This window comes from Desmodus rotundus, chromosome X (assembly GCF_022682495.2).
Source record: "Desmodus rotundus isolate HL8 chromosome X, HLdesRot8A.1, whole genome shotgun sequence".
Classification (NCBI taxonomy): Eukaryota; Metazoa; Chordata; class Mammalia; order Chiroptera; family Phyllostomidae; genus Desmodus; species Desmodus rotundus.
Window position 1 is genome coordinate 46,448,397 of NC_071400.1, and position 16,484 is coordinate 46,464,880.

Genomic DNA, 16,484 nt, shown 5'->3' on the forward strand with positions numbered 1-16,484 from the left:
TTTTATTAGGTTCATTCGCACAGGAATACAGATAAAGCTCATCAATCATTGTTAGGCAGTAAGGGTTAAACAATACGTGATTTACAGAGAACTTTGAGGGCTTATTCTGAGTTACAGCCAATTAGTTAGAGGGCCATAAAACTTTAGGCGCCAGACTCATCTCAGGTCTGGACCCTTATCTCTTAAACTGAGGGTACAAATTAAGTAGGTTTCACAGGAATGTATGTATTTTTCTTAGGCCTGATTCCCCAGGGAATCCGCCCCTCCCAGCACAGGACTGCACTGCCCTCTGTTATTGCTTCAGGCTTAAATCAGGCAAGGGAAGTAAGGCAGCCAAGAGATTAGGAGACTTCTTGCAGACAGAATGAGGACTCAGGCTATTTCAAAGCCGAGGGGCGAGGGCCATCACCCCCTTTTTCCACAGCCCCCCAAGTCCTTCCCTGCGAGTTTATTCCTGGTGACCAGAGCCTGTCATAGGTTGATCCTCCCTTGAGGATTCTTACCCATCATTGGCTAAGTGGCCAAGCTCAGGGCCAAGCAGGGTGAAGTGGGCAGAGGTGGCACACCTGCCAGGGAGATAAGCTTTGACTCCTTAGTCGCTTATGGTCCCAACTCTGACTCAGCCTTAACCATGGGGGGGTTACAGCCTCTGAAACCAGGCAGGGCGGTTCCCAACAAGCATCCCGGTTACCAGGGGTTTGAACTGTGCATTTGATAGGCTGGCTATCTCTTCATCGCTTAGTTGTATTTTTTCTGGAGCTTTATCTGTTCTTTCATTTGGGGAATTTTTTTTTTTTTGTCTTGGCACACCTGTTACATAGTAAGGAGCGGAGCCTTAGGTGTTCACTAGGGTGGGGCAAACCACATTGCTGTGTTGTGATGCTGTGTTGGAGGGAGGGGTCTGAGAGGGAACAGTGCTGCTTGCTCCACTCTCTGCTGGTTTTCAGTCACTTCCCCTGCTATCCACAATCAAATTGGGCCCTTCTGGTGCTGATTCCCAGGTGGGTTGGCTTGTGTATATTCTAGGATCCTGTGGGTCTCTCCAATGAACTCTCCTGTGAGGCTGGGAGTTTCTCCTGCTGGTGCCTCAACCCCCACAGGTATTTTCAGTAAAAGGGTTTGAGGCTTTATTTCCCTGAGCTGGAACCCTGGATTGCGGTGCATGGTCTACTTTGCTCCCCAGTTGTTCCTCCCGGTTTATCCACACAAAAGTGGGACCTCCTGCCTTGCTGCACATCCTCCCCACCCTCACTGCCTGTCCCCATCCCTACTACCAGTCTGAATGAATGTTTCTTCTTGAACTCTTTGGTTGTTGGACTTCCATACAGTTCTAATTTTCTGGCAGTTCTGGTTATTTTTTGTTTTTAAATTTGTTGTTGTCATCCTTATTTTGGTTGTGTGAAAAGGCAAAGTGTATCTACCTATGCTCAATTTCAGATTTTAATGTTTTCTCTAGTATATTCCTTCTTACTGACTTTGCAAATAAATAAATGTTAGAAATTTGGACTTATTATAGAAACACTTATTTTCATTTAGTTTTACTATTGGGGGTCATATGAGATCCTGTGTTTGGGGGAAAGAATCTACTGCTGTAAATTTTGGAAAATTTTGGATTTTTTATGACCAGGGAAATTTCCTCTGAGGAGCATCAACTCTCCCCAAGTACAAGGAGGCCAGATTGAAAGATAATGATAAACTATACTTATTGTTGTTAAACAAAGGGAAACTGGGACTTCAAAGATGATGCCTGGAGAGGTTACCTTCAGACAAAATCTTTGGGAAGTTGGTCTCCACAGGAGGTCACGAAGGTAAGGCAGCATTGTAGAAGTGGCTTTGGGGAACCTGGTATAAATATAACAATTCTCTTTTTTCCTCCCCTAGGAAGTTCGAAATAAAAATTCAACACATCATTAGCAATTTTCTTTAAACTGCCCCCAAAATGTGCTTACAACCCATTTGTAGCACAGAGGCAATCACAGTGAGTAGTAGGAGAATAATACCAATAGTAATAATTTTACAGCTAATAATATATTTAGTGATTTTTCTTAAGGCTATAGTTAGTGTCGGAGTCTGTATTCAAGTTTTGGAACATTTGGCTCCAGATTTGACGCTTTGTATTTTTTAAAATTATTTTATTGTTGTTCAGTTACAGTTGTCTGCATTTACCTCTCAATACTCTCCCTGCACCCAAGCTAAACCCACCTCCCTCCCTTGCTTCCACCCCTCCTTGGTTTTGTCTATGTGTCCTTTATAGATGTTCCTGAAAACCCTTCCCCCATTATTCCCTCTCACCTCCCCTCTGGTTACTGTGACATTGTTTTTAATTTCAATGTGTCTGGTTATAATTTGCTTGCCTTTTTCTTTTGTTGATTAAGTTCCTATTAAAGGTGAGATCATATGGTATTTGTCTTTCCCATGAGACTGTCGCTTAGCATAATGCTCTCCAGTTCCATACATGCTGTCACAAAGGGTAGGAGCTCCTTCTTTCTCTCTGCTGCATAGTATTCCACTGTGTAAATGTACCACAGTTTTCTGATGGGCACTTAGGTTGCTTCTAGCACTTAGCTATTGAAAATTATGCTGCTATGAATATTGGGGTGCATAGGTTCTATTGGATTGGTGTTTCAAGGCTCTTAGGGTATAATCCCAGCAGTGGAATTTCTGGGTGAAAAGGCAGTTCCATTTTTTAGTTTTCTAAAGAAATTCCATAGTGTTTTCCACAGTGGCTGAATCAGTCTGCATTCCCACCAACAGTGCACTAGGGTTCCCTTTTCTCCACATGGTCTCCAACACTTGTTGTTTGTTGATTTGTTTATGATGGCTATTCTCACTGCTGTGAAGTGGTATCTCATTGTGATTTTAATTTGTATCTCTCTGATGGCTAGTGATGCTGAGCATCTTTTCATATTCCTCTGGGCCTTTTGTATGTCCTCGTTGGAGAAGTATCTGTTCAAGTCTTTTGCCCATTTTTTAATTGGGTTGTTTGTCTTCCTGAAGTGGAGTCATGTGAATTCTTTATATATTTTGGAGATCAGACCCTTGTCTGAGGTATCATTGGCAAATATGTTTTCCTGTATAGTTGGTTCTCTTTTTATTTTAATACTGTTTTCTTTAGCCATGCAGAAGCTTTTAAATTTGATGAGGTTCCATTTTTTAAATTCTTTCCTTTATGTTCCTTGCTTTAGGGGACATATCAGTGAAGATATTGCTTTGTGGAATGTGTGAGATTTTCCTGCTGATGTTTTCCTCTAGGACTTTTATGGTGTCATGACTTATATTTAAGTCTTTTATCCACTTTGAATTTATTTTTGTGTATGGTGTAAGTTGATGATCAAGGTTCTTTTTTTTTGCATGTTGAAGCTTTATATTTTTTAACCACACTATAATCTATAAAAGGAAAAGAAAATCAGGAAAGAGACCACTAGACTTAAGCATGGAACCCAAAAGAGCTTGAGGAAAGACACACACAACATGTTTTACCTACATTTTAGAAAACTGGATGGGGCAGGTATTTGCCACAGGAATGATCTTTTCATATATGAAGGGCATGTCAGTTCTGGACATGGAGTCAATGACGTGTAATAACCATAATGCCTACCATACCTTACCCAGGGAAACACACCTTCAGTCAGGCATTAGGCAAATGCTCTGAGAAGTCAGGGAGCAAATAAGAGTACAGGGCAGGTCTGGCCCTTTTCTATTCCTCCAGCCTCATCTCACACAGTGATCTGTCTACCACCCTCCACTTTACCTTCCCCCTGCTCCAGCCACACTGGCTTAGTACTTGCCATGGTCCTTCAAACAGGGATAATCAGGTGTTTGGCATATAGTAAGCACTAAATCAACATTCACTGAAGGAAAGAAAGAAGGAAAAACACAGAGGGAACTAGGAGGACAGAAATAAGGGGAGACTTCAGAAAAATATTCACTGAAGTGGGCTTTCAGGGAAGTATATGTCCATCTGCAGAGACAGGAAGAAAGCAAAGAATGAGAAAAGAACAGTGTTTCAAATAGAAGGAAAAGCATGTATATTGATGCACCATCAAAGTATAACTGTAATTTGAACATGAGTGTAAACACAATAACAGGAGTTAGGGTCAGATGGGTAGGCAGGGCCAGATGATGACAGGTATAGGGGACTTTTATAAATGTTGGGTTGGCACAATCGTATTTGTTTTTTAGAATAGCCCTTTGCTTGCAAAGAGAATAGATATTAGGACATGGGGTGGGAAATGGGGGATGGCTGAAACCAGAATAGTCAGGTCTGTTGTGGGAGTCTAGATAACAGATGACAAAAATCCTGTTTTAGAGAGACAGCATGACATAGTGGGTTTTAACCTAAATTCTAGTCTTTGCTGTATTTGTAATTTTGGATAAATCAGTTAATCTCTCTGAGCTGAGGATGTTTTCCCTACATATTCCATAGGGTAGTCTTATGTAAATAATACAATAATATTAGGAAGTGCTTTATAAAATTAAAGCACTAGAAATCATATGTCATTATTAAAGTGGTGGAATAGGAGAAAAAAAGATGAGGGAAACAGTTAAGAAACATGACCATCCTTGTAGACATACCATCTACAAAGTATAGTCTTTGACAGCTCCCTTTTTCTCATCTTGTTGTATACAGTTGTCAAAAGTGGGAAATACTTTTTAACAAGGTTGTGATTTTTTCCATCAAAGAAATTGGTATTAGAGTTAACATTAGTAATTCCTAAGATAGACAGGAAAAAGGCAGTTGTTGCAGAATATTAGGAGTAGATCTGTTTAAACATTTTAAATTCATTATTGAACACTTAATATATGCCTGGCATTATCCTGGACACTGTTATTTCAAGGTTGAAGAGGGTACCATAGACATATAAGCATAAAAATTTCACAACCACATAGTAATTGCTACCAAAGGGACCCAACGAACTTCAGAAGCACAGGGGATGGAAGAATGAATTATTTCTGGAGAGTTCTGTTTCATAGAGGTAATGGTATTTTATCTGGGTAAAGGTTGAGTAGGAGTTCACTAAGTAGAAGAGAAGGTGCAAAATATGGAGAAGGACATTCCAGAAAAGGGGCATCGTATGTCATCAAAGAAATGTAAAAACCCATAAAGTGGTTTGGGAATGGAGAGCAGTTCAGTCGTAATTAAGTGTAACGTACACTATTAGTTTGAGAAGAATGGGTGGCAGGAAAAAAAACAGAGACACAAGGCTAGAAAAGTAGGTCAGGTCAGATAATGAAAGCCTTTAAATGTGCCAAGGCAAGGAGCATGTATTTTAACTCTGGAAGAAACAAGAAACCAAAAAAGGTTTTAAATCAATAGATAATGTAATTGGATTTGTTGTTAGTGAAATAACTGGTAGCAGTGGAGAGATTAGAATGGAGTCAAGAGGTAGAAAAACTAGTTAAGAGGCTATTGATTTATGCTGATTATGAGGTCTGAAATGAACATAATGGAACTAATAGAAGTTAATGAGAAGGATGGAGATAATGAGAGTTGGTGGCTGATTCTGTAGTCTCTCGCTTGTAATTAGGTTGATGGTGATATTTAACAAAGGTCAAAAAGTGGTTGCATGAGGTTGAAGTATCCTAGAAGGACTGGCAATAGTTTTATTTTTGGATACACTGTATTTGGGGCAATACAAAATGAAAATAGCTGGCATTGGTTGAGTGCTTATACTAAGCTTTGGTTTTAAGTACTTTGCATGTATTAACATTGATATACAGGAACAAGGGCTTGGTAGGTAATTGGCAATATAGGTTTGGAGCTCCAAAGAGATGTCTAACCTCAAATAGAAATTTGGCAGCCATTAATGTATAGGAGGCTTGGTTAATACTATTGAGACAAGAAGGCAAAGGATAAAATGAAAAATCACCATTTTAGGACCAGGGAGTAATGAAAATTGTAAGCTTCACATTGGCAAAGATCATCCCTGACTTGTTCACCACTGTGTCATCAGAACCTGGCATACTATTTAGGATACAGTGGTTACTCAGTCAATAAATGTTGAATGAATAAAATAAAAATATCAGAGAAATATAAGGAGAAGCAAGAAGGTATAATGTCTTGGAAGTCAAAGGGAAAAAGGTAATTTCAGAATGATTATAACATACCAAACACTACAGAAGAGAAGTCAGATAGAATGGGGACTGCAAAGTAACCACTAGGTTTCTCATTAGTAGCTCAAAAGGCTGTAGTTCTGGTAGAGTAGAATTAGTCTAAATTGTTAGAGGCATAAGGTTAAATGGTTGTCGAAAAAGAGTAGACAATGACCAGGAATTTGGCAATACTATAATTGAGGTGATTAGAGTCACAGAGGAAAATGAAACCACATATTTTAAAGTGTTTTAATAATGTAGGAGACTTCAATATTGTATGTAGAAATAAAAAAAAAAGAGAAAGAAATCCTTGCAGAGAGATAGATTAAAGATGGCAAGAGAGTGGATAATTGCTCTTAACCAATTTTCCTATCATTGTTATTCTTGGGCATACTTATCAGGTTTTGTATTTACATTTAGCTAGACTTTAAAACAAGTTAGACCCCTAAGATCTGCCTCAATGGGACATTTAGTTAAGCTTAAAAGTACTTAATAATTTAATACAACTTGTTGCTTTCTTATGTTTTTTCTATATGTTTATGTCCTGCCATCTATACAGCATAGGGCAAGTCTATCCTATAAGCATGAATGGTGAAATTACTAGATTATCCATATAACACATGCAAGCAAAACCCAATATGTATCTGATATTTGAGGTCAATTTGTTTCATTCTTATACTAATTAAATAATTAGATGAACAGCATACTGCTCCTGTGATCTGGTTTTACTACAAGTTTATAAAATATGGGGACATATTTATAAAATCTAAAAGATTTTTGATATTTGTAGTAAGTACAAATGCCTTCTCATGCCTGAACAAGCCTTAGAAAGTGACACTTATTTTGTTGTATAATCTAAGGGTTCTATATTAATGCCATGTATTACTTTAGCAATCTAGTGAAGCCTATGGATTCCTTTGCAGAATATTTTAAAATATATTCAATTAAATACATAGGATTGCAATAGAAATCAATTATATTAAAATCTAATCATCAAAACCTATAAGAAAACAAATTAATATGGTAATATATCTGCATCTTTACTAACACATTAAATAATATCTATTTTCCCCCTCTTGTACTGTCTTAAAATATGTTTATATTTGACCTGCCAATCAACTATATTATCATCCATGTCTTATCTTTTATGTAACTATTTGATAATTCACTTGATGATGTAATTATATATCCACATTAGTATCCCCATTCATCCCAAGATATATATTCTGTGTACATACATATATATGTTATATATTTTGATTATTCATAACTAGTTGATATAGGATAATTGCTAGGAGACAAAGCAAAAGATTACTGTAAAAATTCATATTAAGAAAATGAAAAGATAAGCCACAGACTGGAGGAGAATATTTGAAAATCACATATATGGCAAAAGACTTGTATCCATAATATACAAACTCTTACAACTCAATAATAAGATGACCCAATTTTAAAATGGGAAAAATATTTGAATGGACATTTCTCCAAAGAAAATGTACAAGTGGGTAATAAGCACTTGAAAAGAAGCTTAAGATCTCTAGTCAATAGGGAAATGCAAATAAAAATCACATTGAGATACCACTTTACATCCACCAGGATGGCTATGATCAAAACCAGATGATAACAAATGTTGACAAAGGATATGGAGAAACAGGAATTCTTAAGAGATTTCTGGTGGGGATGTGAAATAGTACAGCCACTTTAGGAAATTGTTTTGTAGTTTCTTAAAAGGTTGTAAATTTTTCAAAAGACCCAGCAATTCCATTCCTAAATATCTACTCAAGAGAAATAAAAATATATGTCCATACAAAGATTTGTAGATTAATGTTTATAGCAGCATTATTAATTATAGCTAAAAATAAAAAGAGCCAAAAAGTCCATTAACTGGTGAATGCATAAATAAAATGAGGTGTAGCCATAATGGAATACCTACTAAAAAAAAAGAGTAAAATACACATGCTACAACATGGATGAACTTAAAAAGTATTATGCTAAGTGAAAGATGCCAAACACAAAAGATTACTACATATTGTATTATTCTATTCTATTTCTATTTATGAAATTTCCAGATAAAAGCAAACCTATAGAGTTAGAAAAGTAGATTCATGTTTGCCTGGGGTTGTGGGCGGGAATGGGGATTACCTGTAAATGAAGGATCTTACTGGGGTGATGACGATGTTCTAAAACTGGATATCATTATAGTTGCACAGCTTGGTAAACATACTAAAATCATTGAATTGTATACATAAAATGAGTGAATTATGGTATGTAAATTATATCTCAATAAAGTTGTTTTTAAAATAAAAAATGTGGCCCTGGCTGGTGTGGCTCAGTGGATTGAGTACCAGCCTGCAAACCAGAGGGTCACCTCTTCTATTCCTACTTCAGGGCACAAGCCTGGGTTGCAGGCCAGGTCCCCAGTAGAGTGAGCATGAGAGGCAACCACACATTGATGTTTCTCTCCCTCTCTTTCTCCCTCCCTTTCCCTCTCTAAAAATAAATAAACAAAATCTTAAAAAAACAAAAGAAACCATGTGTAGAGACATAGCCCCCAACAAGGCAAATACTCCTCTTAATCCACAGGGTAGGAGGGCATTTTCTCCATGTCTGGAAAACCTTAACACTCAAGTCTTATTTTGATGACTACAATTACCACTGAAAATTACAATGGAAAGAACCAACCTGGGGAAGCTACAACTTTAAGGCAAAAAGGTTGTATTTCAATCTGAACTTGATTTGAATGTGGTTAAAGGCATTTTACTTATGCTTTTAGCAGAAGGGACAACAGATGACATGTTTTCTCCCCTTTGCCCATTCTCCACCCAAATAACACTCCTGGTAGGCTTTGACTTTTAAATATGCTTGGTTGTATTAGAGGCTTTCCTGAAAGCAGACTTTGGGTAAATTGGAAAGGAAGCATAAGGACCCTGGCTACTTTGGAAGACATTTTAACTGCTAGACATGTTGGCCTATGGTGAGATATGAATCTTTCTATTCTTTTCTCTAACGCAATGCAGATAATAATTTATCATTCAGTATCCTATCTTTTAAAGAACTCAATGACCACCATTGTCTGAGAAAGCAAATTTTTAGAGAATTAGAGAGACTATGTTTACATAATTATTTTGTGTTGTGCCTTACCAAAAACATTTATGGATATTCTGAAATCCTAAACTCTATCTCGTTCAGATAAATTGTGCACATGTTTCACCTGAACGAAGATCATCACTCCTTTAAAAGAAATTTAATGATAATTCATTTGTCAATCTTGGGTTTTAACATTCAGCTTTCCATCCCTTTAATAAAGATCACTGCTTTATAAACTCTGAAAAAGAAATAATTGAAAAGCACTTAAATGATCCTGTGTTAAACGCTCACCAATGTTCCATCATTGGCAACTTAACTCGTACAGTGAAGACACTTTTTCATAGTGAAGTACAACATAATTCCTGTCAATCTATTTATAATCATTCTTTTCATTAATATTAGTCAAAGGATGTACAGATAATTAAATGTCTAAAACCATATAAAAGTTGAAAAACATTACAGGTCCAGAGGATATACTAGAATTGAGAGTAAAAAATGAGAACGAGCCAAAATAGATGAGAATCCAGTACAAAGAGTACAAAGAAAAATAAAAACTTCCCCTCAGAAAAGTCACCTTCTGAGAACTTACCCTGTGACTCTCCTCTTTCTCTTGCCATTTTTCCAAAAATTAAAAAAAACAGCTTTACAACATCAAAGATATTATGCAGAAGTAAACAAGTAAAGGAAGCAGCTCTGGACTTAAGGCAAGAAAGTACTGTCAGTGAATCCCGAGATTTATAAGATATAACAGCAGCTGAAATTGTAAAACAATGAATAAAAATCAAAAGCAATGCAATGATTGATTTTGGAGACACACTTCAATATTTCTAAGAATTGAAGGCATCATCCTCTGTTGACTTTCAAGGATATCAAGTGATAGGATGTAGTGTTTGGGAAATCTACAGCTACATAATTTGTTAACGATTTTCCCAAAAGTATACTGAATATGATCAACCAGAGTCTGAAAATAAAGGTTTTACTGGAGGTTATTCTGACCAAGCATGACATTTTTGCAAGTGGCAAGATTCTTGGAAAAATTGTTAACTAATCAAAACCTGGCATTTTCAATACTTAAATGTAGTATTGAGCCTCAAGGTAACACATAACTACACTTGTATACTGGAGGGATCAGATGTAGAAGGTGTGCAGAACCTTAGGTCAATACCTCTTCTTACAAAGCCTGGAGTTTATTTAAATAAGAGCTGATGTTCTGAGTTAAGAGGTCATAAAATGTTAAAGTTCAAAATTTCTGGCATCATCCTCTTTTCATAAGAGAAATCATTTCATTTCATTCTGATATCTTCTTATAGACATATGTCAGCACAGAGTAATCCTTTTTTTTCCATAAAGGTATTAGGTAAATTTAATGGGCCAAATTAAGTGTGGCTCTAAAAATAGGATTTTAAGATATTTAAAGTAGAACCAATGGGTTAAAATTGTCAAAACCCATCAAGTAAATATTTGGAATATATATTCATCATCTATATGTGCATGACTTGATCTATTATTAAGATCTTTTTAAAACATAGAGCAGTGAAATAGCGGTCAATAGTTGAAGAACTTCGTATTTGAACTCAGCAGTTAATTTTGTATCTGTCAACATAAGTAGCTAAAGAGACTGGAAAACTGCAGCACCTCTGATTACTGGAATCACTCCACCTTTGGTAAATTATCCTAGTATTCAATTAGAGGTCTTTCTACTTTTGGGGATCCATTAAACTCTTCTTTACCAAATGTCTACAGAAATCCCTTTGTCTTGAATCACTAGTTGATTTTATGTAAAATATCTAAACAGTCTACAAAATGTTAAGTTAATTTAATTTTTTTTTCTATTCTAACCACTTTAATTTTCTGATGACACGCACACACACACACACAAAACAGTAAGAGGAAACATCAGGCAGAAATTGAACATTATCTAGTGGTATCAGTTCAGTTCAGGTATTTAAAGAATCCAGATGTTGCGTCCTGGTACTGTCAAAGGACTCACAGGCAAATAAGTTTAACTCCACAACATTCGCGGCACATTCAAGTCCCACTCCTAGTGCTCTCCTTTCACTCTCAAAATTGTGTGCCAAATTCATGTTCTTGTAGACCGGGGACAATTACATTTCTTCTGTCTTGGAGGTCGATGCAGAGAAGAGCATCAGATGTCACTCATCTCAAGTGGTCCGGTAAAGGCTCAGAAATGTTTGTCTCTTGTGTCTTCTACAATACTTTTATTTTCCCAACCCGTTACAGTGTTTTTCCACAAAAATATGCCTGATTCCCAATGTCATTAGTCTGACACTGCGATTTCTTTCTAAGAACCCCATTACCTCCCACGATAAATGAGAATGTTGTGATCTCGGTTTGCAAGACAATCCTCTGTAACCAATCCCCCCCTGCAACACAAACACAAAAGGTGGGATGGGGTGGGGGTCAAAGGAAGAGGAGGGAAAGGGGTCAGGAGAAAAGACTCACCGCTCCTGTAAGTTTCCCTGTCAGGCCGAAAGTAACCAGGAGCAGCCACAACCTGAAACAGGAGGGAGGGTGAGTAACACGGGATCTCTAGGCTCTGGAGTCCTGCGTCTGTCCATAGACCCCGGACCCCTTTTTGCTGCCAAACCCCACTTTCTCAGCAGTGACAAAAGTACAAGTGTATATAGTCCCGGTTCGGCAAAACAGCCCGAAGAAAGAAAGAGGAGAGGAGGTCGGGGCAGCAACAACTCACCCAGGGTGCATGCTTGCTGCTCCTCCAGAGCCGGGTCCTAGGAGACTGCTAACCGGCTCCTCGGCCGGCTCTTTGGGGCTCTGGCGATACTTGGAGGCTGCTTCCTTATTCAGGAGGACGGAGGGCGGGGCTAAGTGGCTTGCTTTGGAGGAAACAACACTCAGCTCCTGGATAAGAATAGCCCCGAAGGGAAACACGTTCAGCGGTGGCTCCTACAACTTGCCACACTCAAAAGATAGTTCCATGCACTAGGAGAGGAAGGAATGGAGGGGAAGGGGGCGGAGCTGTCTTCTGTCAATCACCCCCCTACTCTGGGTAGCCAGTTGTATTTCTCACTTTCAGGCATCTCTACACACAGCATTCCCACGCATCTCCACAGCTTCAAGCACGGCCCATAGTGATTTATTTATACTCTAAGATGTAAGCAATTATGTATCACACACTTCCATAAACCACTGTTAACTGTTACACATAATACACATATTAGATTAAGGCGCAGGGCTTTTATGTGGGCAAGTGAGCCTCAAGGTTCCCTTGCATGATTGCCCAAATACAAACAACACTCATTCCAGTGGGTTGTATACCAAGCTCTTGGGGGTAGAGAGGTTGGTGCTGCTGCTGTTTCTGGAGTTGTAAATCTACCATAAACTGAGTAGAACCTAAGGATAAGTGGGATGCCATGAAATAGCTCTAAAGCCTGGAAAGGCTCTAAAGTGGTAAATTCTAGGGTTTGAGATAAAAATGTCCTGAAGAATTCTTCAATCAATCCTTGTAAGATCCTTCAAGGAGTCCACATCAAGTATTTTTCTGGACCTGTTGGTACTTTAAAAAACATCTATATATCAAAACTATAAAAGTAATGTTCAGGTCTTTTTGGGAGACATCTATACAACTGCCATAAACTCAAAGTAAATATTTCCAGTTAGGTGTTTGTGTTACTTTAAAAAAAATGCACAATAATTATTTAAGTCTCTGTCCGGAATCCCTCTGAAACACAATTGCAATGAAATACAGTAACTTTTATGTTAGTTCAATATAAGAGATAAATATTAATTATGGCATTCAGTGTAGCTAAATAAAAAGATATGACTGTATTACAATAACATTCAACCATATAATAATTACTAATACCTGCTGAATTCTACCAAATGCCATATGTATATATCCTGCAATAAAGTCACTTTTTTAATTCTTTGGTTACAAGCATTATTTACTTATACAAATATATTTCTACTATTTTCACATATTCCGTTGTATGTAGAAACTCTTTCCCGTGAGCAGGTGGTGGAGAAAGAACACCAGCAGATCAAGGAGCATTGATCAAAATTTGTTTCTAATCATTAACAATAAAAATGTCTTTACTTTCTGAGATCCATCCGCTAAAAAATAGTCCCAGCTCAGGTCTATTTGTAATCAACTTGGGTGTTTATACCAATGAGAGGGGGACTGGGCAGGGAAGAGTAGTATTAATGGAAGGTGCAAGTGAACGAATAGGGAAGCTTCCCGGTTGCACTCACAAGTGCTCAGTCATCTGGTCTGGGAGATTCCCTCCCCAAATAACTGAGCGTCACTCCCTCGCAGGTTGCTGCTGCAGTCTGAAGCTGTGGCGGAGTGATCCTCTAAATCCCCGGTGCTGGTGGGCAGGGGGCGGCGCGGAGGAAAAGACGGAGGAAAGTAGATCTGTGGCATTTGCGTGAGGAAAAAGTTTGCAAGACTGGACAGAAGAGGAAAGTGCTCCGGGGAGACTGGCGTTGGAGAGGAGGTGGGGGGAGGAGAAAAGAATTGCTGCTGCTGCTGCTGCTGCCTTTTTTCTTTCTCTTCGCTCTAAAAAAGCTTTCTCCTCACCCAAGCCGACCTGCACAGTTGGCGAACCCTCGCTGTACTTCTGCGGCTCTAGCTCTCGCCCAATAACCCGTGAAGATTATGTCAGTTGGTCAGAGCCAGTCAGGGATTTCCTGTGGGTGCTGAAGGAGCCGCGGCAGCATGAGAATAAAACGTCGTGGAGTCAGCCGGGCTGCAGGCTTGTTCTTACTGGCCCTGAGTCTTTGGGGACACCCAGCAGAGGCTGCGGTAAGTCCTTCCTTCTTCCCCCACCCCAACTCCCACCGCCACCCCATCACCTCACTCTCAAAGTCAAATCATTTTTTGTCTCTCCCTTCCTTTATCTTAGGCCTTGGCTAGGGAACTCAAATTTGCCTTCACTTGTTTGGGAAGAAATGTTTCAATTTAACGTTGGTAACTCAAGCCTTAAGTTCAGCGGAAAAGTTTAAGTGTTTAAAAATAGGATTACTTGCTTTCCTGCAGCTAGCTGCTGTGCGGACTAGAGCAAGAGCTTGGGGGCGGGAGTGGGGGGAATCAAGCTAATAAATCACTAGTCTCTGGTGGGTATTTAAAACTTTTTCTCCCCCACCCTTTGCCCTTGGGTGTTTCCCTTCCTGCCTGCCTTCCAGCTAACTTTTTCACTAGTTGTACCCAACGTACTCACTTTTAAACATTGTCTATAGTTTGATATTTTGGCTTTTCTGATTTCGAGTTTCCATTAAAGTGTTAAGGGCGCCCATGAACTTCTTTCCTTCTCTCCTTAAGCAACTTGAACCTACCCTCACATGTGGTCAGTAAAGCCTCTCTAACACACTGTGTTCCCCTTTTGCCATCCTTGCTGCAAATGCTCAGGTACAGAAGAATGAAGAGAATGGCCTCGGGCTTTGGGTCTTCGGCATCTTTTCTTAAAGTTCTGGGTTTGTTTGTTTACTTTTGTTTTTAAAACTTACTAAGGCACCTGAACAAATTGAGAAATTTTCCATCACCTGTTTAAAAGAAAATGGTTATTTTTTTCAAAGAAAAATGAGTGCACTGATTCAAAGGAGAGTGGAGGAGGATGCACTTGTGAAATGACAGAGTAAAAATTTCCACTCTGTTTTAGGAATGTAGAATTAAAACCTCAATAAATCTCCTAGGCAGGTATCTGGGTAGTCCCACCCAGTATTCTTCTGGGGGTGAGAGGCAGATGTAAAGCAATGAATGGCTTTGCCAGAGAAAATGTTCTCAACCCTAAAGCCCATCATCCTTAGTTTCATTTAACCTCTAACGAGTTTAGAAAGTAAAATATCTCTGTAAGAATATTCAAGAAACTAATAAGACTAATTGCCTGGGGGAGGGGAAGTGGATGGTTTAGGAATAAAAATTTGAAGAAAAAAAGAACTGTACATCAGATTATTTCGAAGTTATATTTGAATGATCATAATAGCTGATTTTAAAAGCACTTCAGTATGGGATCATGGCTTAGGCCTTTACATGGTTGAGTGACTATCAGTTATCTATATGTTATAGTTTCCACTTTATTTTTTTAATTTTTTAAAAAACTATTTTATTGTTGTTCAAGTATAGTTGTCTGCCTTTACCGCCCACTGTCTAGCTGTCTAGCTTCTCTCTGCACTCAGGATGCCACAGATTACATTGCCTTCCTTCTATCTTCCAGAAACTATGTACTCACGGTAGGACAGCTAACCTCCATAATATTCTGAGTCCACCATATATGATAGCACATCTGCTGAAAAGCCATGATATAAAATATTTTAATTACACTTGCCATAATTTTTCCTCCATCAAAGTATATATATCACTTAAAATTGATTTTTTGATTTAGAGTAACTTAATGGGATAAGGTTTACACACTCCATACTCCTACAGACTCTCGGATAAGAGTACACTTATGTTGTTGAAAATAGTTACTTCTAAAAACATCTAGGTGCTTACTGCTTATGGCATTTGGCCCAGGGGCAAAGATTTCATAGATATTTGATTAAATATTTCAATTTCAATTTTTTTCTTTAGATATTGCTATTAATAAATGTGCACCAGATACCAATCATATAGGTGTGTACAGCAATACTATATACATCAATTTATATTAAATGAAATTGTATTAAAATATTTATTTTTGGGGGGAGCAAGACTATTTTCTTGGAACCTTTAAAAATTAAGTGTTCATGAAGAACTTACAGAAGACAGCATGAAGGTTTTTTTCATTTTTTCTCCTATATAATTTATTACAGAACATTTTATATTACATTTCTATATCATTAGGATATTGTGCCTTTAATGAAAGTGGTTTTTTGCTTCATACATCAATGTCATAGTTAGATTAATGTTTTAATCATCTCAAAGATATGAATGGTATCTGCTCTCCATACTAGTGCTGGGGATACTGGTGACCTTCTCTAGAGTAAACTGGACGGTAGTGGGGCTGGTTGTTGACTGAAGTAGTCTAGTATTGGGACTATTATATCAGGAAGAACAGTGCTACTTAAATTGCTTTAATTTTTCACAGTTAAGTGATTTCTTTATCTCTGAAGCCAAGCCAAATTGGGATGTTACAAATATGTGGAAGTTTTTGCTTTTTTTAGGTAGAGTGTGTATTAGGTGGGTTAAAATAACCCATATGCCAACAGGTTATCAGTAAGAGAAATAGGCAGTTTTAGGTTTGAAAAGTCATTTCTAGTGATGGAAATAATGTATTTTTTAAAGGTGATTTACCTGTACTGACACTTGCAGTACTGTATACACTCCTACTTTGTGCATATGGCCTGTA

General features: G+C 38.0%; 1 protein-coding gene and 1 long non-coding RNA gene across 2 annotated transcripts in view; one reads left to right on the forward strand and one right to left on the reverse strand.

Annotated features, from left to right (window-relative positions):
* The window catches only part of LOC123478815 (uncharacterized), a 57,804-nt gene extending 45,673 nt beyond the window's left edge, over positions 1-12,131 (reverse strand). The window contains exons 1-2 of the long non-coding RNA XR_008426021.2: positions 11,894-12,131; positions 11,644-11,695 (exon numbers count right to left, since the gene is read on the reverse strand). This is a non-coding gene — a long non-coding RNA (uncharacterized lncRNA). The remainder of the gene's footprint in view (positions 1-11,643; positions 11,696-11,893) is intronic.
* Positions 12,132-13,503: 1,372 nt separating this feature from the next.
* The window catches only part of COL4A5 (collagen type IV alpha 5 chain), a 324,804-nt gene continuing 321,823 nt past the window's right edge, over positions 13,504-16,484 (forward strand). Inside the window, exon 1 of the mRNA XM_024551615.3 lies at positions 13,504-13,963. Within this exon, the coding sequence (XP_024407383.2) occupies positions 13,877-13,963 (87 nt within the window). The 5' untranslated portion in view covers positions 13,504-13,876. The remainder of the gene's footprint in view (positions 13,964-16,484) is intronic.